Source organism: Lolium rigidum, chromosome 5 (assembly GCF_022539505.1).
Source record: "Lolium rigidum isolate FL_2022 chromosome 5, APGP_CSIRO_Lrig_0.1, whole genome shotgun sequence".
NCBI classification, from domain to species: Eukaryota; Viridiplantae; Streptophyta; class Magnoliopsida; order Poales; family Poaceae; genus Lolium; species Lolium rigidum.
Genome location: NC_061512.1, coordinates 174182210 through 174203955, shown reverse-complemented (window position 1 = coordinate 174203955; position 21746 = coordinate 174182210). Strand labels below are relative to the sequence as shown.

The following is a 21746-nucleotide window of genomic DNA, read 5'->3' as shown; positions in this document are numbered from 1 at the left end:
GAAAAACGGAAAATAATTTCATCTCCTAACTCTTTCAACATTGTTCAGCAGTACGCCTGCAATGACCAAGAGGAAGAAGAACCGTATGTTGTTCCTTCTTCTGTCGCTGGACAACAAGCAAGCCACACTCACACGTAGAAGGTGGATGCTTCTCTAATTATCTACTGATGCGTTCTCTCCTGGCCATCACATCTCGGCAAGGAAGAAAGAAACGTCAAAGTTGGGGTCGAACAACTCGTCGAGGGAGAAGGCGGTCTCCGGTATACTCGTCCCAGAGACCAGCGCGGACACTATGCTCGAATCTTCCTCGAACGGGATGTAGCTCCAGTCCGAGGTCGCCGGTGAGAGTTCAGGCAGGGACGGCGAGAGCGACACGCCCTGCCCGAAACAGTTCTCCGACATCGACGGAGTGGAGAACGTGTAGTGCTCCGGCGGCGCCGTCAGGCCGCTCACGGACGGCGAGGAGAAACTGAAGGGCGTGGACTGCTGAGGCCCGGGCGTGAGGCCCTCGGTGTTCACCGTCAGGCTCGAGCTCAGGCTCCTCAGAAGGCTGCCCGCGTCCGGGTTCGGCGTCGCCGGCTGCACCTTGGCCGCTGCCGCCGTCTTGTGAAGGCACGTGTGCGTGCCGTGGTAGGTCACGTCGTAGAGCGTCGGGTCCTCGTCGGCGCGCTGCACCTGCTTGATCGCCGCGCATCCCTGAGTTTTCCGGTGCGTGCAACGGTAGTATGCCCTGCAATGTCGCACAGCTCAGGTCAGGGACGGCGAACAAAACAATCCCCTTTGGAGCATCATGCGCAATCAAAGTCAGAAGACGTGTGCACTCTCTACTCTATCTGGAACAGGAACAGAGGAAAGGCTGCAACAGATGTGTCCAATAGATTTCGAAAACATGTGCGGATTAGGGGCTGAGAAAGATGAACATCTCCTGAAAAGTGTGCGAAAACAAACCTTGGGTGCTGGGCTCCAAGGATCTCCTTCTGCCCGTACTTCCTCCAGCTGAAGCCGTCGTCCTCTCGGGCATCCGCTCCTCCTGCCGCCGAGCTCACCCTAACCCGACGATCCCCTTTCTCCATCATCTTCCTGCAAATCCAAGAACAGGACATCACTAAATAATTTAGCCCCACGAAAATCCAAAATGAGCTCGATTTTCTTCAGACAGTACCCACCTCTTCTTAGGCATGCCGGAGACGCCACCGGTGGGGCTGGGCGTTGCGGGGAAGGCCGGCGAGTCGATGCCGGCGTCGGTGGCAGAGCGCTTGGGGCCGTGGAAATGCCCGGACATAATCATGCCGATGGATTTCTCGGTGACGGTGACGATCTGCGCCGCCAGGTGCTTGCAGAGGTCGGGACAGCCTCCCAGCTGCACGTCGAGCTGCTTCACCAGCTCTTGGATGTGGCTCAGCTCGGTCATCACCCGACGGCTACCTCCTCCGTTGCCGTCCACCAAGCTCTCCATCTCTCTCTGTTCTTAATTCTATCCGCTCCTGCAGCTACAGAATTTTCTCTCTGTTTTTCGAAGACAAGCCAAGATACGAAGTGTGCAGCGTGCGTGCGTGAGTGAGAACCGGTATGTAATCAAAGTTGAGGTGAGATGATGAGTGAAGCAAGGGGAGGTGGGGAGGAGCGTCTTATATAATGGCCGAAGGAACCGCGTTTCAGTTGAGCTGAGTAGAAAGAACAGTACTGTGACCGGTGAGCTTAGTAGAGACTGTGATTTTATTGGCCGAGTCCATGATATGTTATATTTATGCTTGTGCTTTCATAAATCCTCAATTCTCAAAACACATCTAATGAATCCATCATTGTTAGCAGATGGTCTGTCATGCAGGAACTTTCAGACTGGTTTCTGATTTAGTTTGGAGTTTGGACCAACTTAATCGTTGCAGCCAAAATGTAAAGAATGGAAGAGCCCTTTTGCCTTGCTACAGCTCTGGACAAAAGACATGTTTAATCCATGAAAATCTTTACTATGAAGTCCACTTATGATCACAAAAAAAGGCACTGGTAGGAGTACAATGCAAAACTTTATTCTGTCATCAATTAATAGGCATTGTTTCTGTTCAAAATCTGTTTGCATTCATAAGAGCACAAAGTTATGACACCTGAATCTTCCATTTTTGCCTAGGAATCGCCACGTTGTTAGATTCTTTGTGTTCCAGAGAGTCCCTGAGATGTTTGTACAAATAAAGACCACACAGCCCTCTTAAGGTAAGTATGACGTTCCACTCTTGTCTTCATCATACGGGAATAAACGAATACCATTCATATGGTTCGATACATCGTTTTCCCCAGATTTACTGATGCGTTTTGGACGGTACTCGCTGCACCGCCCTTCCTTACTTCTTAGGTTATGATTCTAACATTAGACCGTAAGCTTACTTTCTTCATTCAGTCCCAGACCGAAAGTACTGACAGCTGGTATGAAACTCAGTGCATATTTCAACCTGATTCTTGTTGTCTCAGAATTTGCCACCAACAGAGGGCAGGTAAATCTTAACATTTTACAAGGAATATCAAGAGGATCTTACTGTACTTGATTCTCATGACTTCTGGACATCCTTCCAAACGGTTTCCTGATCAATTTTGTACAAAATCTTGTAGGAGTATAACTTGTCTGTTATATAATGCTTGTCAATTATATGTACTAACTGTAGTGCTCGTGCTAAACATACAATAATCAAGTCAATCTCCTATCGGGTGGTACATAAACGGCAAGGACACACTAACCTGCTGCCGTGCCCTGCTAACAGCGCAAGAATCTTTGAACAGAGAGAGAATTTAAGGCATCCATTGGTAGCATGGTCGAATTTTGGGTGCCAATAAGGCAAGCTTCATGGATCATAGCCGGTTCAGAACGACTTCTCGAGTTATTTTTGGCACTTCGTTTGGTAATCCATGAAAAAAAAATGGCCATATATAAGGCCTAGTTTTCTTTGTTGCATTCGAGTGGAGCTTTAACCTTACCACTTGTCTATATGGTGACCTTACCTATCACCTCACACATAGCACAATCAGCATCATGTCACCGTCCATGAAGCTGGGCACCAAGCTGAAGCACGAAAAGACCACCATGCCGCTGTCGCCGACGGTAGCGAAGGCGGTTACACTGCCAACGTGCAAGACAATGTCGAATATGAAACGTTGAAGCTTCCGGCGTGACACAACAAGGATGGCGACAACGCTGGCTACACCTACACGGCGCACCTCCACGATGATGAAAAGGTGCAAGCGAGACGTTGAGCAACACATTACAAATATACCCAATGAACTCCCACATATGCACAAGTTTCACTATACTAGCGAGTTGTTTATTTATATATCTATGTCTAACCAAACGCAAATTTACAACATGGGAGTTGTGCGTGGTGAGGTGAAGCTACCCCTCAAAGAAAATTTTAAAAATTTGATGAAATTCGCTTAAAATATCTAAATATGAACATGAAATTTACGATTTATGGCTAACGAAACCCGAAACCGGTTGTCGGAATGGAATCATACGCTCGACACACATTTTTTTCATGTACAACTTATTTCGATTCAAAACATAGTTACGTTATTTAGAAGAGAGTAGGTGAATTAATGACATTAAGGCAGATTGAGCAGAACTGAGGTTTCATCACATCCAAACTTTAAATCGCTAGAGCTAATAACAAGTGGGTGGCTCCACGGAAACAGCCAATTGGTTTTAAAATTACTTGGGTTTGATTAGCTCTAGCGATTTAAACCGATCATGATTTATCGGTATCTTTCCATGTCATGATTTTTGTGGCCAAGGCTATAGTCCCCTTCTCAGTCTTAACCTCGGATTAGATTTATTTATGGATATTTCATTCTTGTTCGTTCTAGGCTGCTATCTATCTATCCAGAATTTTTTAAATGAAATTGGAAGATCTTGATGTTGAGTTAGGAGTAATAAGTTGCAACCGATGAGAAAACAGTTACCTTCAGCAAACTTTTTTTCATATTTATTAAAAAATAGACTAATACTTTTTTTTGGATATCCATGATCCACCTTCTAGATACTCTACCAAAGCAGTGTAACGCCCAGTGCAAGTGGAAGTGAAGAAGATGATGAACTAGCTGCCAAAGCGCTAATCCTAATCATGGAGAAAGCTACGTGTGAACGCGTGCATGTTTCCTAGGTGCGACTGGGGAAGCTTTTTTTATAACTAAGTGGAGCAACTGCCAAAGCAATCACGGTACGAAAAAGAGTAGGATCACATTTCAAAGTAAAAATAGGAATTAAAAACTGGTTACTATCATCTCTGTCCCTGTCATTTCAGTGTAGTGCACTTGAAATCAACGCGGTTTTCTACCATTTCAGACTTTCAGTATAGTTTTTCTTCGGAGAAACACGCTGTTCGATCCCCATCACCCGAAGATTCTAGCAGTCTAGCTTTTGGCCATTTGAGTGAAGCCAAGAATAAGTAGTACTCACTGTGCACTACGTTTTCTCCACCTAATTAACATTCTGAAATGCAATCGCTTCGTCGTCCCTACGAGAAGTGCTACCTCACTGTCACTAGTAGCAGCACTTATGCAGGACATGGTGTTTTGCCCCATACTACGTCGAAATGCAACTGTTATTAAAAAAACATATTTAAATGCATTTTAAATTATTAAAATTTCCGGAAAAATTCGACTTACATATGGATATTAGAAGTACGCACATAAATGAGGACCAACATATGATTAGGAGGTAGTGGCACCCCGGCCCATCAGCAATCAAATCTCAAGTTTAACGCTTTTGTGTGTCAAAAAGGTAAAATATTCTTTAGTGTGATGCGACATTTCTGTCGATAGGTAGGCACCAGTGTTGACTTCGTCATTCTCAAGACCCATTGGATATGTTTCTCAAACTCAGTATCTCGAAGATGTTCATAGGGGTAGGATGTGTGCGCATTCATATGAGTGAGTGTATGTACGTATTTACGAGTGTACTGTTTTCGCAAATAAGAATACGCACACAAACTTTTGTGGATACAAATATTTCTGTAGATTATGTAAAAATACAAAACAATGCCTATTAACCTCTTTTGGAGCATGAAAGTTAACCATTTTACACAGTTCACACTTTTTTTAGTGAAGCTCAATGTAGGTAGGTACATAGGACTAGATGGGTATGTCGTATGCGTGTTTCGCCGCACCGGCTATAGAGTATTTAGGCATTGTGTGTTTGGCGTGGTGGATTTGCTTGTGTGTTATTAGACTTTCATCATTCCAACACTATCAAGGGCTAATTTATGCTTCCAAACTTTAGAAATCTTTTTTTCTTTTGGAAGCTTCAGGTGAAGAACGATTCACGGAACTATCATTTTATCTCATAAGCAAGAAATATTCTATATACTACTCAGTAAGTAAAAAAACAGAGCTCACAATTCTTTAACGCAACAGATATGTTAACATAGGCATGTAAGATTCCAAGCTGCCCTGGCTCTCAAGCTACCCCGCGCCGTCACCTTGAAACAGACCAGGAGCCCACCACCTACACGGACCAGCCGAAAACCCCATGAACAGAGCCACCCGCGAGCATCCGTCCCACCGTTAGTTGCATGATTTATTGTATGATGATATTACCACGAGTTACGGATGTAAATATATAATCTTATAAGCTATGTTGTTGCAGAGTTTGGATATAATTGTAAAAAAAAAACATTTATTTGACTAGTATGTAGTTACCACTCCAGTCGGCCACCATCTGCAACGGTGCACCATGGATCTTTTGGCTCACTTACCGTCAGTTATACATTCTGAATACTCTTTTGCAATGCAAAATATTGTCACATGTCAGCAGCTGAGTTGTTTGTTCGTGTTTGGGTCATTCTTTGTATGAAGAAGAGAGTAGTGCATTTTCCTTAGGGCATCTCCAGCGGCGCGACGCATTTCGGACGTTCAAACGGACGCGTCGTGTCCGTTTGCGTCGGGCCAAATGGTCGAAAGTGTCCGGGTGTCCGTTTGCGTAGGGGGTTGGCTCCAGCGGCACGACCCATAATTTTTTTTTCATTCATACGCCATAATTTACATGATAATAAAAAGGACATAAAAAAGCCAGAAAGGGGTGCTAAAATAGGAGCTGTCTACTGGTAGTCGTCGCTGACGAGGTCAATCAGCTGCGGCGTCGGCCATGGAAGCTCGTACGCCGGCGGTGGAGGAGGTACCGCCACACGGGCAGGAGGCTGTGGCCAGGGATCCCACGTTGGAGCAGCAGGCGGAGCGCGGACGTTGGAACGCGTCGGCGTGGCCGGAGGAGTCGCCGGCCTCCCCTGCGCGAGCGCTGACTCGCGGAGCCGGATTGCGAGCCCGTCCCACAAAGCGAGCTCGTTGAGCTCGTCCTGCTCGCTGTTGGCGAGTGCCATGGCAATGGCCTCCTCCTCTGAAATGTCCGGCGGCTGGTTCTCCGGATCCAACGCCGGTCCGCCGTCGTCGTGGTCGTACTGCGGCATGGTCATGTCGCCGTCCTCGTCCTCGTCGCCGTCCTCGTCCGCGTCCTCGTGGTCGTTCTCTTCTTCTTCTTCGGCGGCGATCTCGCGCTCGAAGTAGTCTACGTCGGCGAGGTAGGCAGCGCGGCGCCGCGCGTCGAACTCCCACGCCCCGAAGGAAATCCAGTTGTAGGAGTTTAGCGCGTACGCCGGATCCTCCCGCAGATCCGGTGGCAACACCGCACGGCGGCGCTGCACCTCGTCGCGCCGCTCTCGGCCCGAGCGCGGCACGGGGGGACCGGCACGCGCCGCGAGTTCAGGTACCAGCCCCCTCCCGGCAAGTTCGCGTCAGGCCATGGTACCGGCCGGTTTTCCTCCCATAGCTGCCGAGCGAGGTCAACGCGGACGTACCGGCCGACCCATGCTTTCTTGCCGGAACGCGAGCCGCTAGCCTCCTGGTCGTTCTTCGTCTTCCGGAACGGCCAGCATTTCTTCCCCATGGCGTCCGCGTGGTGGCTACTGTGGGATTTTACCAATGGTTTTGGTCGGGGGCAGCGTCCCTTTAAGAGGCCATCTCGCCTGCAATGGCCTGCCAGTGCAACGCCTACTAGCTGCGCACGCTCGCGAAAGCCGACGCACGCTATTAACGCGGCCCCTGCAAAGGCTGCAGCGCATCGCCCAGAAGTAATACCGCGGAAGACGAAGCAGTTGTGCCGCTGCCAGGCGGGCCCGGTGGGGAAGCGAGCGGACACTTTGCGCGTCCGCCGAGCGTCCGCCGAGACGCAAACCTGGCTCATATTTGGGCTAGGTTTGCGTCTCCGCGGACGGCCCGGTCACTTTGCGTCGCCCCGCTGGAACAGGCCTCAGACACATTTCTGGTCACGGCGGATATAAACGATCGCTCAGCGTCCGTTTGCGTCACGCCCGCTGGAGATGCCCTTAGGCCTACGTGTTGTAACGCCCTGCGTCAAGGCGCTACCGATGTTGTCTTTGGGACCTATGTGAGGTGTGTAGCGTTTTTAGCAGAGACGCCACAGTATTGAACATATCTCCTTTACCATAGTCGCTACTTAAAAGGGTTAGACCAATAAAATTATTTTGCCAATTGTTTATTTTGTAAATTTGTTACACTTTTAGGTTAGTTTTGTCAGTTTCACCTCGACGGAGGGGATGTGTGAGATTGGAGTACTGGAGGTGGCATGCAGCTGTGCAGATGAGCAGTTGCAGGATATGCAGAGCGTGGATGGCGGCGATTTGCACAAAAATAACTCAAAAGTGAAAGAAAAGCACAGACTGACCTTCCGGCAAAACTATTTCACTCATCTAACCCTTTTGTGTGGCGCCCCTCATATCGGCGCCACACATGCCAGTGTGGCGCCCCTGGCGCTGGCGCCACAAACCCATCCGACGTGGCCCGTCGACGCTGAGCTGGTGATCCCGATCCGACGTGACAGCATGTGTGGCGCCTTTCTCGCCGGCGACACACTTTGAAAGTGTGGCGCCCGTGGCAAGGGCGCCACACATTCACTTAAGTTTCGGCCGCGCGCGCCCAGCCAGCCCGACCATCTTCTTTCTTTCTCCCTCTGTTCTTCTTCTCTCCTCCCAAAGGCGCCCGGTTCTCTCTCCCCCCCCTCTCCCCCACCAAATCCACCACCAAATCACCAGATCTGTCCTTGGAGATCGTTCCCCATCCATTTCTCAAGGTAATCCCCTTCGAATCTTCTCCATTCATCCACTAATTTCATAGATCGGGCTAGATTTGGACATGAATCCTAGACATGGATTTTTTTTGTGCACTCTATATTGTATTGTTTGTGTTGGAGATGGTAGCCTCATGTATGCATGTGTTTGAACCATAGATTTGTTGAAACCTAGATATAAAATTTCACATGTATGTGTATGAACCCTATGTATGTATGTGTATGAACCCACATGTATGCCTAGTATTTGTGATGGAGTAACTCATATTTGTTAGTGGAATGGGTCATAATATGGTTCAAACATGTAAACATGTAGGATGGCCGGTCCCGGTGGCCGGCGAGGCGGTCGAGGCCGCGCCCCCGGGGCCGGGGAAGGGGCCGCCGCGGTGGAGCAGCAACGGCCCCACGGTCACCGTCACCTGCACCCTCCTCGTCTTCGCATGAGGAACGCTGCTTCGAGTTCCTCCTCTGCATCGACGATGACCCACTCGGCATCAAGCGGCTACCGGACAAGTTCGCCGAGTTCGTCGATGGCGTCGAGCCGGCGCGATTGCGGCTACGGGAGGCTAGCCGCAGCTTCGCCGCTGGCCCGTGGAGGTCCTGTTCAACGGGCAGGGCAAGATGTACCTGCACACGGGGTGGGACAAGTTCGCCCGTGACCTCGACCTCGAGCCCGGCTGGCAGCTCACCTTCCTGTACGAGGGGGACGGCGAGATGATCGTCAAGGTGTTCGACGACACAGCCTGCCGCGTGCACTACCACACCGGCGAATCCGGCTCGGACACCGATAGTTAGAACTTAGAGTGTTGTGAACTCTATCTTCGTTGCTTCGTGTTGTTTGAATTCTATCTTAAATTGTATGAAACTATGTGCTACGATGTTAGGTATGATGATGTTATGTCTATGATGTGTGTACGAAATTGATGTTGATGTGATATGTGTATGACATAGCTTTTGACATGATGGCAGTTTTGTTGGAATATGGTAGTATTTTTCATGGTTTAACACAAGTCAATGTGTGGCGCTCTTCCCACTGGCGCCACACTGTACTGTGTGGCGCTTCTCCCATCGGCGCCACACATCGATATGCAATTGCCCAAAACATACTGTAAGACAAATCGTCTAGGACTTAGCCGTTTTGGCGAGCCTCTATGTGTGGCGCCGATGCCACGGGCGCCACACTAGCATGTGTGGCGCCAATGGCACGGGCGCCACACAAAGAGCCTCGCCAAAACGGCTAAGGACTAATCGTCCGGAGCCCCTGGATGTTTTCGACGCAAAAGTTGATATATGTTGGCATGTGTGGCGCCGATGCCACGGGCGCCACATTAGCATGTGTGGCGCCACCGGGAGGGGCGCCACACATTAACTTCTGTTAAACCCATAAAAAATCCTACCATACTCAAACAGTTTTGACAACAAGAACGACATCAAGGTTCAACGACACATTGACACAGCATAATGGTTCAAATGACAAATAAGGTTCGACGACATCCAGGTTTCAATTACAATAAGGTTCAACGACACGAAGGTTCGAGAAGATCAAGGTTCACACAACATAAAGGTTCGACAACAAGAACATAGCCAAAGGGACATCACTGCGTGGCAAAGGCTCCCCCCTCGCCTTCTTCTTCTTAGATTCTTGAGCCAATTCTTCCTTCTCCCTTATGTCACGAGCCAACTGAACGACCGAATCGAAGAAGTGGTGGCGCTCCTCCGTCTTTGCAGCTTCCGCTTGAGCTCTCTCCTCCTTGATGCGTTCAGCCTCCCTAGCCACCGCCTCTAGGTGCATCCTATTGGCCCTCTCCCTCGCAATTTGCTCAAGTTGGCAGCTCCTCATGAATTTTATCCGTGCCTCGCGGTCCCGTTCGGCCTTCAGCTTCTCATTCCTCCTCTTGTGGCGCAATAGGTATTCCTCATACCCCCTTTGCATACGCTCATCTTCCTCCTTCTTCTTAGCTATCTCCTCCCGCCTCTTCCTCTCTAGTTCTTCCTTCTCCTTCTTCCGCACCGTCCTTACCGCCTCCTCCCAAACGGCCTCCTCCTTCTCATTGCCCTCCCATGCCCCTTCCCCTTGGTGGGTTGAGTTGCCATAGCTGTAAACCAAATTGAAAAACCAAAGTTAATCATGAAATATGAAAATAGAAAGTACAATGCAATTAGTAACTTGGAGACACATACGGATAAGGCCCCGCTAGGTATCGTAGCATACTAGTACCGCGACGGCCACCATGCCGACCTCTACTAAGCCCTACATGAATCCTTGGTTGCCTTGAAGCTTGTCGCCATTGTGGTTGATGCCTTGAGGCTTGTTGCCTTGGAGCTTGTTGCGTAGGAGCTTGTTGCCGTGGGGCTTGTTGCCATGGAGCTTGTTGACTTGGAGCTTGTTGCCGTTGGGCTTGTGTGCTTGGAGCTTGTTGCCGTTGGGCTTGTGTGCTTGGAGCTTGTTGGCTTGGAGGAGGTTGACGCGGTTGGCTTGGAGCTTGTTGGCTTGGGGTTTGTTGGCTTGGGGTTTGTTGGCTTGGGGTTTGTTGGCTTCGAGGTTGATTTGAAGCTTGTTGGCTACTTGATGCTTGACTTGTGCTAGCATCATTGCCCTTTGATTTTTTGCCGGATGTGCACTTCCTTTTATTGTGGCCCTTACTATTGCATGATCCACAATTAGTTGGCTCGCGAGCCTCTTGGAATAACTTGTTTCCCGAATGACCCCATCTATCCATATCTCCGTGATACCTCTTTGTCTTTCTTCTTCCACGTTTCACAACCTTCCATTCCGTATCTGGCCAAACTTGCACTCCATGATACTCCGGCCATTGTGATTGATCCAAGTAAGTAGAAAACCTTGGAGCCCATGTCCTCTTTGTGGCTTCAATCGAGAACTCGGACTCCCGAACAGTGAGCGGGTTATTGTAGTCGACACGTCTAGTGTGTGCCGCTGTTAGCAAGTGGGAGCAAGCCAAATGAAGCAAAGAGGGCCTCCTACATGTGCATTCACATGTCTTTAGGGACACACGGAAAGCCCGGCCTCCGTGTTGGACACCACCTTGTGTGGTGCCTCCCGGCTCATTCACTTGGTAAACCCATTCAACATTGTCATAACATGTAGCCATTTGGGAGTCCGCCTTCCTCGCCTCGAAATTCCATGAACTCTTCAACCTTCGCGAGGAACTCGCAATTCCTAGCAATTTCCTTCTCCGTTTCATCGGTGTAGTTCTGAAATAGACATTCAACTTCTCGAATGTGTATTGAATGATTGCCATCACGGGCAATGCACGGACACCCTTCAACACATTGTTGAAGCACTCGGCCATGTTGCTTGTCATTTGGCCATATCTCCTCCCATCCTCATCATAAGGTCTTGCCCACGTTGAGTTAAATATGAAGTGTCTATGAAGAAACTCTTGACCACCCGCGTTGAGGTCTTTGTGCTTCAGCAAGCCGTTGTATAGGTTTGCGAAGCGGCGCTCAGAGTAAGTGATAACCCACAAGTATAGGGGATCGCAGCAGTCTTCGCGGGTAGTAAAACCCAATTTATTGATTCGACACAAGGGGAGACAAGGAATACTTGAAAGCCTTAACAGCGGAGTTGTCAATTCAGCTGCACCTGGAAACAGACTTGCTCGCAGGAGTTTATCAGTAGTGACTGATTTTATAGCGATGACATGATAGTGAAATAACGAGCGAGAGTAACAGAGACAGCAGTAGTGATTATAGTAAACAGCAGGATTAAAATACTGTAGGCACGGGGACGGATAATGGGCGTTGCATGGATGAGAGAAACTCATGTAACAATCAAAGCAGGGCATTTGAAAGATAATAATAAAACGGTGTCCAAGTACAAAGCAATCAATAGGCATGTGTTCCATATATAGTTGTACATGCTCGCAATGAGAAACTTGCACAACATCTTTTGTCCTACCAGCCGGTGGCAGCCGGGCCTCTAGGGAATCTACTGGATATTAAGGTACTCCTTTTAATAGAGTACCGGAGCAAAGCATTAACACTCCGTGAACACATGTGATCCTCACATCACTACCATCCCCTCCGGTTGTCCCGATTTCTGTCACTTCGGGGCCATTGGTTCCGGACAGCGACATGTGTATACAACTTGTAGGTAAGATCATAAAATAATGAATATCATGATGAAACAATAACATGTTCAGATCTGAGATCATGGCACTCGGGCCCTAGTGACAAGCATTAAGCATAACAAGTTGCAACAATATCATCAAAGTACCAATTACGGACACTAGGCACTATGCCCTAACAATCTTATGCTATTACATGACCAATCTCATCCAATCCCTACCACCCCCTTCGGCCTACAGCGGGGGAATTACTCACACATGGATGGGGAAACACGGCTGGTCGATGGAGAGGCGTTGGTGGTGATGATGGCGATGATCTCCTCCAATTCCCCGTCCCGGCGGAGTGCCAGAACGGAGACTTCTGGTTCCCGAGACGGAGTTTCGCGATGTGGCGGCGTTCTGGAGGGTTTCTGTCGACTTCGACTTCTTGGTCGCAATTTTTAGATCGAACCCCTTAAGTAGTCCAGAGGAGGGCGTCGGAGGCCGGCCGAGGGGGCCACACGCTAGGGCCGCGCGCCCCCCTCCTGGGCCGCGCCGCCCTAGGGTGTGTGGCCCTCGGGCCTCCACCTGACTTGCCCTTCTAGCTCCGTGAGTCTTCTGGAAAAATAGGACCTTTCGCATAAATTCCGAGGATTTTCCTGAAAGTTGGATTTCTGCACAAAAACGAGACACCAAGACAGTTCTGCTGAAAACAGCGTTAGTCCGTGTTAGTTGCATCCAAAATACACAAATTAGAGGCAAAACAATAGCAGAAGTGTTCGGGAAAGTAGATACGTTTTGGACGTATCAACTCCCCCCAAGCTTAGCTTATTGCTTGTCCTCAAGCAATTCAGTTAACAACTGACGCGATAAAAGAACTTTCACGAACACATTCGTTCATATGATGTATATATTCTCATGATATGGCTAACACTTAGGCAGTTCATAATAAGATACATGCAAATAAGATCATCTAATAGCTATGTCAATCATGGAAAAGTACCAACAATTAATAATAAACATCATGAATCATTTCTATAAGCAGGATTGCAATGTTCATAAAAGAGTATGATAAAGTGGTATCTCGCTTGCCCATATTTGATCAGCAAAACATAAATGCCCAGGCACCTCTGAAGTTCATCGAAAGACTAGAAATAGTGATTGTCAAAGATAAAAGCATCAAAGTTATACCGCAATCAATCATATTTTGGGACAAGCATATTATACTAAGAATGACAGTTGTGCTCTCAAGATAGTGCTCAAAGAAAGGATGGAGACACAACATAAAAGTAAAAGATTGACCCTTCGCAGAGGGAAGCAGGGATTAACATGCGCTAGAGCTTTTCATTTTTTTTAAACAGGAGTAAAATTATTTTGAGAGGTGTTTGTTGTTGTCAACGAATAGTAATGGGTACACTAACTACCTCGCCAACCGGACTTTCAAGAGCGGCTCCCATGAAGGACGTTATTTCTACCAGCAAGGTAGATCATCCCTCTTCTCTTTTGTTTACACACGTATTTTAGTTTTTATTATGAGTGACACTCCCCCCAACCTTTGCTTACACAAGCCATGGCTAACCGAATCCTCGGGTGCCTTCCATCAATCACATACCATGGAGGAGTGTCTATTTGCAAAATTAAGTTGCTTAGTGATGAATCAGAGCAAAACATGTGAAGAGAATTATTAATGAAGTTTGATTAATTGGGGCTGGGAACCCCATTGCCAGCTCTTTTTGCAAAATTATTGGATAAGCGGATGTGCCACTAGTCCATAATGAAAGTCCGTCAAGAGTAAATGACAAGGTTGAAAGTTAAACACCACATACTTCCTCATGAGCTATGAAACATTAACACAAATTGAGAAGCATTTTGAAGGTTTTAAAGGTAGCGCATGAGAATTTACTTGGAATGGTTTGAAATGCCATGCATAGGTATTTATGGTGGACACTTTGGAACAACTTGGTTTTCGGGTGTTTGGAAGCACGAGCAGCGTTCCCGCTCGGTACAAGTGGAGGCTAGCAATAGGCGGGGAGCGACAAATCAAGAGAGCGATCCATTGTCATAATCATGCTTGCGGCAAAATAAATTAACGGAAGCATAAAATTGATACAAGAACTCTGAAGCAATGTAAATCATCGAGGCTCAATTGACTTTTGTTCAGTCATATGCATGCGTGAGCATGTGCCAAGTCGATATAAATGAATTATTCAGAGGAGGATACCACAATGTCATACCTACTTATGAATAAAACAATGCAAGCAAACATCCATGACATGCTACTCATATTAATAAATTGGAGATAAACATGAGAGATCATGAACTACTAGACTTTATTAAGTGACATATACCTCACATGAACCAACTAAGCATGCTCACATGGATGAGTATATGTACAAAAATGAAAACAAATAGAGTTCATACCAGCCTCTCACCACAATCCAATCGTCGTAGATCGTCATTATTGCCTTTCACTTGTGTAGCTTGGATAATATGAAATGAAAACCACGCTCCAGCCACCGAAGACCATTGAACTCATAGTGAACTTTACAAACCAAAGAAGAACAACAAATATTTTTGGTGTTTTCAAATTGGAAACAAGAACAAAAGGAAACAAGCAAACAAAGCAAAATCTTTTTGGATTTTCTTATAGCAAACCAACAATAGCAAATAAAGAAAAATGAATGCAAGAAACCAAAACAAGCAAATGGTGAAGAGAAACAACAGAAATATTTTTGGTCTTTTTGTGTTTTAGGAAAGAAACAAAGCAAAAACAAGAAATGGCATACTAGAAAAGTCACATAAACACAAAGCAGCAGAAATTCGTCAAACTTGACAGCAGTACAGTACTCGATTTTTAAGAAATTCTTCCACTGCTCAAATCAAAAAGTGTTCAACTAATGAAAGTTAGATAACAACCTGGGGAACATGCACAAAAATTGGCTTCGCAAAATATCGTTCTGACTATTTTTGAGAATTTTTTTGGTAACAGTTCAGAATCTGTTTTCAGGCAGCACTTCCCCAAATATCATCTCCTTCTCATTAGAAAACCACTCAAACAAACTAAACAAGTATATACAAGTATCCAGCAACCATAATATGCAAAGAATGAGTGATGCCGGTATACCTCCCTCCAAGCTTAGGCTTTTGGCCTAAGTGGAGTTCAATCCCATGGTGCCCATGAAGTAGCATCTCCGTAGTACGACGAAGATGGATCATATTTCGGGTATGTGCTAGAAGAAGCACCCGGATACGTGACGGTGTAGTCGTAGGAGGGCTCGGCGTCCTCGGAGTCATGCTGCTGGTGGAAGCCTTGTATCTTCATTTTCTCCTCCACCTCCTCCTTAGAGCGCGACCATGGTTCCCTGTCAATACTGAACAAATCTCGCTGGGGAAAAGGAATTTCCTTCTCATCCCCGTCAGCAAACAACATTCTATAGACCAAATTATCTGAAGTAGAATCAGCGGTAACAAAATGATGGCTCTTCATAGCAGCAATATCAAGCCTCCTAGGAGTTAATGGCACATCATTAGAGTCAAGAGGAAGTTCTAGATGTGCTAAAATGCGCGATGCAATGGTTCCTCCAAAAATAGGCCCCCTGTTAGACAGGCGGCGAGCAATAAGAGAACCAAGATGATAAGGTGTCTCTCCAGTAAGTGCAGCAATTAAGAAAGCAAGATGGTAGCTAGAAATATTGCTAGTGTTCTCCCTACCAAGAATGCTAGTAGCAATGTAATAGGCAAAATACTTAATGGCGGGGAGTTGGATGTTTCTTATCTTGCCACGCTGAATGGTGCGACAATCATCATTAGTGATCCCTCGGTAGAGCTCCAACAAGACCCTGGGGTTGTCCTCAATCTTCCTCGCTGTACCTACAGGGGCAATACCCAATGCAACACAAAATTCTTCCAATGTCATAGTAATAGCATCACCATAAATCTTGAATGCCACTGTCGGGCCATAGTGCTTGTTGTGGAACTTGAAGCTCTCAACAAAGATTTTGGTGAGCATGTAGTATTGCTCCCTTTCATCTCCCACATAGGCGGCTAAGCCCGCCTTGTTAACGAGGGTAAAGAAATCATCCAGCAACCCTGCATTACTCAAAAAATCATAACATGGGAAAGATGAAGCGTTAGGAACTCCATTGTCTTCTTTGGGCTCGAAGCTTGGCGCGATGACATCCTCATTGTAGGATCGCCTGAATCGGGTGGCGGTCCTAGAGGGCCTTCCGGTGCTGGTTGTCTCTCTCTCAAACACTTCTCCAAAGTTGAAATTATCCATCCTCCTTTTCTGAATTTTTTCAACAAACATTATAAAATTTGATTTGGTGACATATAATTGAGGGGAACTACTATAGGAACTTGCTAGAGTACTAATCATGCATCAAAACTAGTTTCTACAACTTAGAACAAGCATGCAAGCTCACTAAACATGTTACCTACAGCAGCAAAATATTCAAGATATACTCAACCAAACAAAATTCTACTTGCATAATCGGAGGAGTCACATACCGGACAGAAATCTGGGCTGAGCAAAGAGATCGAGAAATCCTGAGCTCTTGAGCAAAACACGAGTGAGAGAAAGCTGGTGCTGATTTTTTCGGGAGAGAGAAGAGTGTGGGAGGAAGATGTGCTAAAGTGGGGCAAAGGGGGACCCACACACCAGGGTGGCGCGCCCCCCTTGCTGGCCGCGCCGGCCTGTGGGGTGCCACCCTAGGGTGCCCCACTGATCATCCCCAGGTGCTCCCGGGTGCATTTTCGAAAAATAGGACCAACAGTATAATTTTTGTGAATTTTTGAAAACTTTGAAAAATGCACATTTCTGGGTATTAAGTTTATTATTACTGGCCAGGAAAAATTTTGAAATCTCTAATTAGCTACGGAACTTTGCAAAACAAAAGTGCTACAGCAAGTAGAACAAGTGGAGGGAAAAAGAGATGTTGTTTACCTCCTCTATGCATATAAAAAGTATTTGTTAACAAGGTTGATCAAGTCTTGCTACCAAATAAATTTTACATAGCATAAGAAGAAATAAACCTCAAATCAATCATGTTACCTTGAATTGTATTGATATGGATCGAATCACAAGGCTTTGATATCCTTCTTTAGGCTCATATATAGGATAATTGATAGTTCCAATTTTGATAGTTCTCACATTAGAAATAGTATTAACTCCACATACTTTATCAATCCTCTTGGGGAAATAGACGGTATGCTCCTTATCATCAACATTGAAAGTAACCTTTCCTTTATTGCAATCAATAACAGCCCCTGCGGTGTTAAGAAAAGGTCTCCCAAGAATAATAGACATATTATCATCTTCAGGCATCTCCAACACAACAAAATCAGTTAATATCAAGCAGTTATTAGTAACTTGAACATGAACATCCTCACATATACCAACAGGAATAGCAGTAGATTTATCAGCCATTTGCAAAGATATATCAGTAGGTATCAACTTATCTAAGTAAAGCCTCTTATAAAGAGAAAAAGGCATAACACTAACACCGGCTCCCAAGTCACATAGAGCAGTTTTAACATAATTACTCTTAATAGAACAAGGAATAGTAGGTATACCTGGGTCGCCCAACTTCTTTGGAACTTTGCCATTGAAAGAGTAATTAGCAAGCATAGTGGAAATCTCCTCATTGGGGATTTTCCTTTTGTTAGTAACAATATCTTTCATATACTTTGAATAAGGAGGCAATTTAATAGCATCAGTCAAAGGGATTTGCAAGAATAAAGGTTTCATCCAATCGCAAAATTTATTATAGTGTTCTTCTTCCTTTGATTTTAGTTTCTTAGCAGGAAAAGGCATTTGCTTTTGCACCCAAGGTTCCCTTTCATTACCATGTTTCTTAGCAATAAAATCTTCTTTAGTATACTTTTTATTTTTATCATGCTTTTCAGGTTCATCCTCAACTTCTTCTTTATCAGAAGCATCATTATTATCATTATCATTACCATTATCATGTTCATTACCACTTTCAGTTTCAGCATCGGAAATAGAAATACTATTAGGATCATTAACAGGTTCAGAGGATTCTACAACATTTTTATGTTTCTTCTTCTTTTTCTTAGAAGGAGCACTAGTTTCAATTCGTTGAGAATCTTGTTCAATTCTTTTGGGATGCCCTTCAGGATATAGAGGATCCTGGGTAGAGACACCACCTCTAGTTGTTACTTCATAAGCATGTTTCTCTTTAGAATTATTTTTTAACAAGTCATTTTGCACTTTAGTGAGTTGATCAATTTGAGTTTGGACCATTTGAAAATGTTTAATAAGCATCTTAACATCATTGGAGGTTCTCTCCACAATATCATGCAAATTGCTAATAGCTTGAGAATTTTTCATTAGATGATTCTCTACTCTCATATTAAAATTTTCTTGCTTAACAATATAATTATCAAACTCATCTAAGCATTGCGCAGGAGGTTTTGAATACGGAATGTCTTCCCTAGTAAAGCGTTGAAGGGAGTTTACCTCAATCATGGATGAAGGGGGAGTTATCTCACATATATCTTCTATGGGAGGTAGATTCTTCACATCTTCGGATTTAATACCTTTCTCCTTGAGAGACTTCTTGGCTTCCCTCATATCTTCATCATTCAATTTAATTAAACCCCTCTTCTTCAATATTGGCGTTGGAGTTGGTTCAGGTGTAGTCCAATCATCATGATTCCGGCCTATTTTAGCCAATAATTCTTCAGCCTCGTCTGGAGTTCTTTTCCTGAAAACACAACCAGCACAACTATCCAAATATGCTCTAGACTCAATGGTTAGTCCACTATAAAATATATCAAGTAGATCATTCTTTTCTAAATCATGTCCCAGGTCGAGCTCTGATAAGAGAACAAAATCTTGCCCAAGCCTCAGGCAATTTCTCTTCATCTACCTGGTCAAATCTATAAATTTTCTGTAAAGCAATATGTTGAGCACTAGCAGGAAAGTATTTTCGAAAGAAAACATCACACAAATCAGTTGGACTTTTAATAGAACCAGGAGGCAAATTATTATACCAAGTTTTAGCATCATCCTTTAATGAGAAAGGAAAAATTTTAGTGACAAAGTAAGTACGCATCTTGACATCATCAGAAAACAAGCTACTCATAGAAGAAAGTTCAATCATGTGTTCTACAACACTTTCTTTTTCAGTACCACAAAAGGGTGCTTTCTCCACAATAGCTATATGAGATAGATCAAGAGAAAAATCATAATCTTTATCCTTAATGCATATAGGAGATGTGGCAAATTTAGGATCAGGAGATAACTTATGTCTAACAAGTATATTGTGCGAGAAACTTTTTAATTTTTCTTGCATCAGCAGTAGCATTGCATCTATTAATAAAATCATCATTAAGCTCCACATAATCCTCATCAGGATCATCACTAGAATAATCAAGTTTAGGTGAATTAACAAGTGTAGCAGCATTTTCATTAGGAGTTTCAGCATTTTCAATTTGTCTAGACCTAGCAATTGTAGCATCTAGAAAGGATCCCAATGAACCACTATCATCAAGCACAGCAGAAACATTATCAATATTATGAGAATTTTCAGATTCAGCAGAAGTACCAGCAAGTGAAGCTTGCGGCGGTGAAACAAGTTGACTTATCACAGATGGTGAATCAAGAGTAGCAGAGGTACTCAGAGTTGTACCTTTTCTTGTAGTGGATGGTAATATGGCGACTTTAGGATCGCGAGGTTTACCCATGATGGAGAATTTGCAGCGAACAATATCAATCCAAGTGAACTTCCAAATAAAGCTATGCTCCCCGGCAACGGCGCCAGAAAACAGTCTTGATAACCCACAAGTAAGCGAGGCAACAATCTTGAAGAAGGTCACACAACTCTTTGCTCTTGCATGCCCGGTAGAAGTTTGCACAAAAATGCCTCATGCACCATCGGTGATGCAAGGGAGCATGCCCGGGAATTGCAAGCTCCACCGCATTGAGAATTCCTTGATGACGATCGGAGATGACACACACTTCCTTTGAGGGTGGTATGACCCTCGTCCTCAATATATGGAAAAACCATTCCCAGTTATCATTGTTCTCAATCTCTACCAATGCAAAAGCCAATGGTACTAAACAGTTGCTCGCATCACTTGCTATTGCCACCAATAGTGTGCCCTTGTACTGCCCGGTCAAGAAGGTACCATCCACGGGTATGACGGGCCTACAATGTTCGAATGCCCTCGTGCATTGCTCGAATGACCAAAATGCACGGTGAAATACCCTCACTCTTTTACCATAATGCAATGTCATTTTGGTTGCGGAAGGCTCCACCACATGCACCATGCCCGGGTTGGTTGCGGCCATCGCTAACAACAACCTAGGGACTCGGTTGTATGTTTCCTCCCAATCATCGTACAACATCTTGAATGCGGCTTGTTTGGCCTTCCATGCCTTCCCGTACTTGACGTCGTAGGCAAACCGGGATTTGACCGTATCTTGCACGGACCTAATGCTCATGATAGGAAGTGATGAGATCTCCGCCGAGAGCTTGTATGCAATGAACTCGGATGTGAGTTCCGGTGGTCCGGCTGCGCATCCTTGCCATCAAGCTTCGGCCCCCGGCACATGTGAGTGGCTACACAACTTGTTATGTGCCAAGAGGGCCCTTTTTTGAAAGGTCTTGCACGGACAACCCATGGGCACCTTTTATCCACACATTTTAGCGTGTACCGCTTCTTCAAGTCCGAGTGAACAACGAGGTAAGGGCGATGATGCTTAATGGAGAACTCCTTCAACCATATCTTCAATTCCAAGAAGGTATCAAACGTGAGCCCTTTAGAGATCATAGCCGTCCTACCATCCACATCTCTCTTGGATAGTGGCCTAGCTCCAAGAAGTAAACTTTTGCCACCATCAACCACGGCTCCATCCGCAAGACTAACATCACGGAACAATGGTACCCGGATATCCCGTCCGGTTACCTTCTTGAAGATCTCGGCTCTTTCGGCTTCCTTAGCCGTCAAGCCATCCTCGTCAACCTCCTCTTCGGGTCCATCATCATCCGAGTCCGACGCATAGCATCGGGAATAAGGAATGGAGTGGTCCATCTCCTCTTGCGTCCAATATTTATCCAAATCACCGATATTGTTGCAATTCATCTCGAAACCATCATCACCATCGTCATGCTCGTCATACTCATTATCCAACGGAGGTTGTTGGGCAATGGGAGATTGGACAATGGGAGATTGGGTGGCCTCTTCTTGGCTCATGGGTGGAGGACTCATCTCTCGAACGGGGGAGGAGGGCCGGTTAAGGTCAAGCTCGATACGAGCATCAACCGTCTAGGTTGCAAACAACTCCAAAGCCTTATCTTGTGACCCGGCCACCGTCTCCTTGTAAACGGACCGACGTTGCTCGGAGTTGATACGCATTGTCTTCCAACGGGTGTGCATTCCAAACCCCATATTATGCCTTCCCTCTAGGTCAACACCATCATTTGGCTCATTCCAATTCAACTCAACCCTCACTTGTGCTACCACCTCCGCAAAGCTAGGGCTAAGGTCAAACACCAAGTCAACCTCTTCCGTGTCCGGCTCTATGTTTCCCT

The 21746-nt window shown here is 45.6% G+C and overlaps 1 protein-coding gene across 1 annotated transcript; it reads right to left on the bottom strand.

The window, feature by feature from the left end:
- On the bottom strand, positions 1–1586 carry LOC124653354 (transcription factor WRKY19-like). Its single transcript, XM_047192418.1, has 3 exons — positions 1167–1586; positions 949–1080; positions 1–730 (listed from the first exon to the last, which is right to left on the bottom strand). Exons 1-3 carry the CDS (start codon positions 1454–1456, stop codon positions 187–189), a joined length of 966 nt encoding a protein of 321 aa, XP_047048374.1. The 5' UTR covers positions 1457–1586; the 3' UTR covers positions 1–186.
- Positions 1587–21746: the final 20160 nt, after the last annotated feature.

What these genes read in the sequence shown, in the direction of transcription:
- LOC124653354 (XM_047192418.1), bottom strand. Translation starts at nt 1,456, where the DNA reads ATGGAGAGCTTGGTGGACGGCAACGGAGGAGGTAGCCGTCGGGTGATG. An exon ending in TCCGGCATGCCTAAGAAGAG is followed by an intron (nt 1,081 to 1,166) that starts GTGGGTACTGTC and finishes TTGGATTTGCAG; the next exon opens with GAAGATGATGGAGAAAGGGG. An exon ending in CTTGGAGCCCAGCACCCAAG is followed by an intron (nt 731 to 948) that starts GTTTGTTTTCGC and finishes GCGACATTGCAG; the next exon opens with GGCATACTACCGTTGCACGC.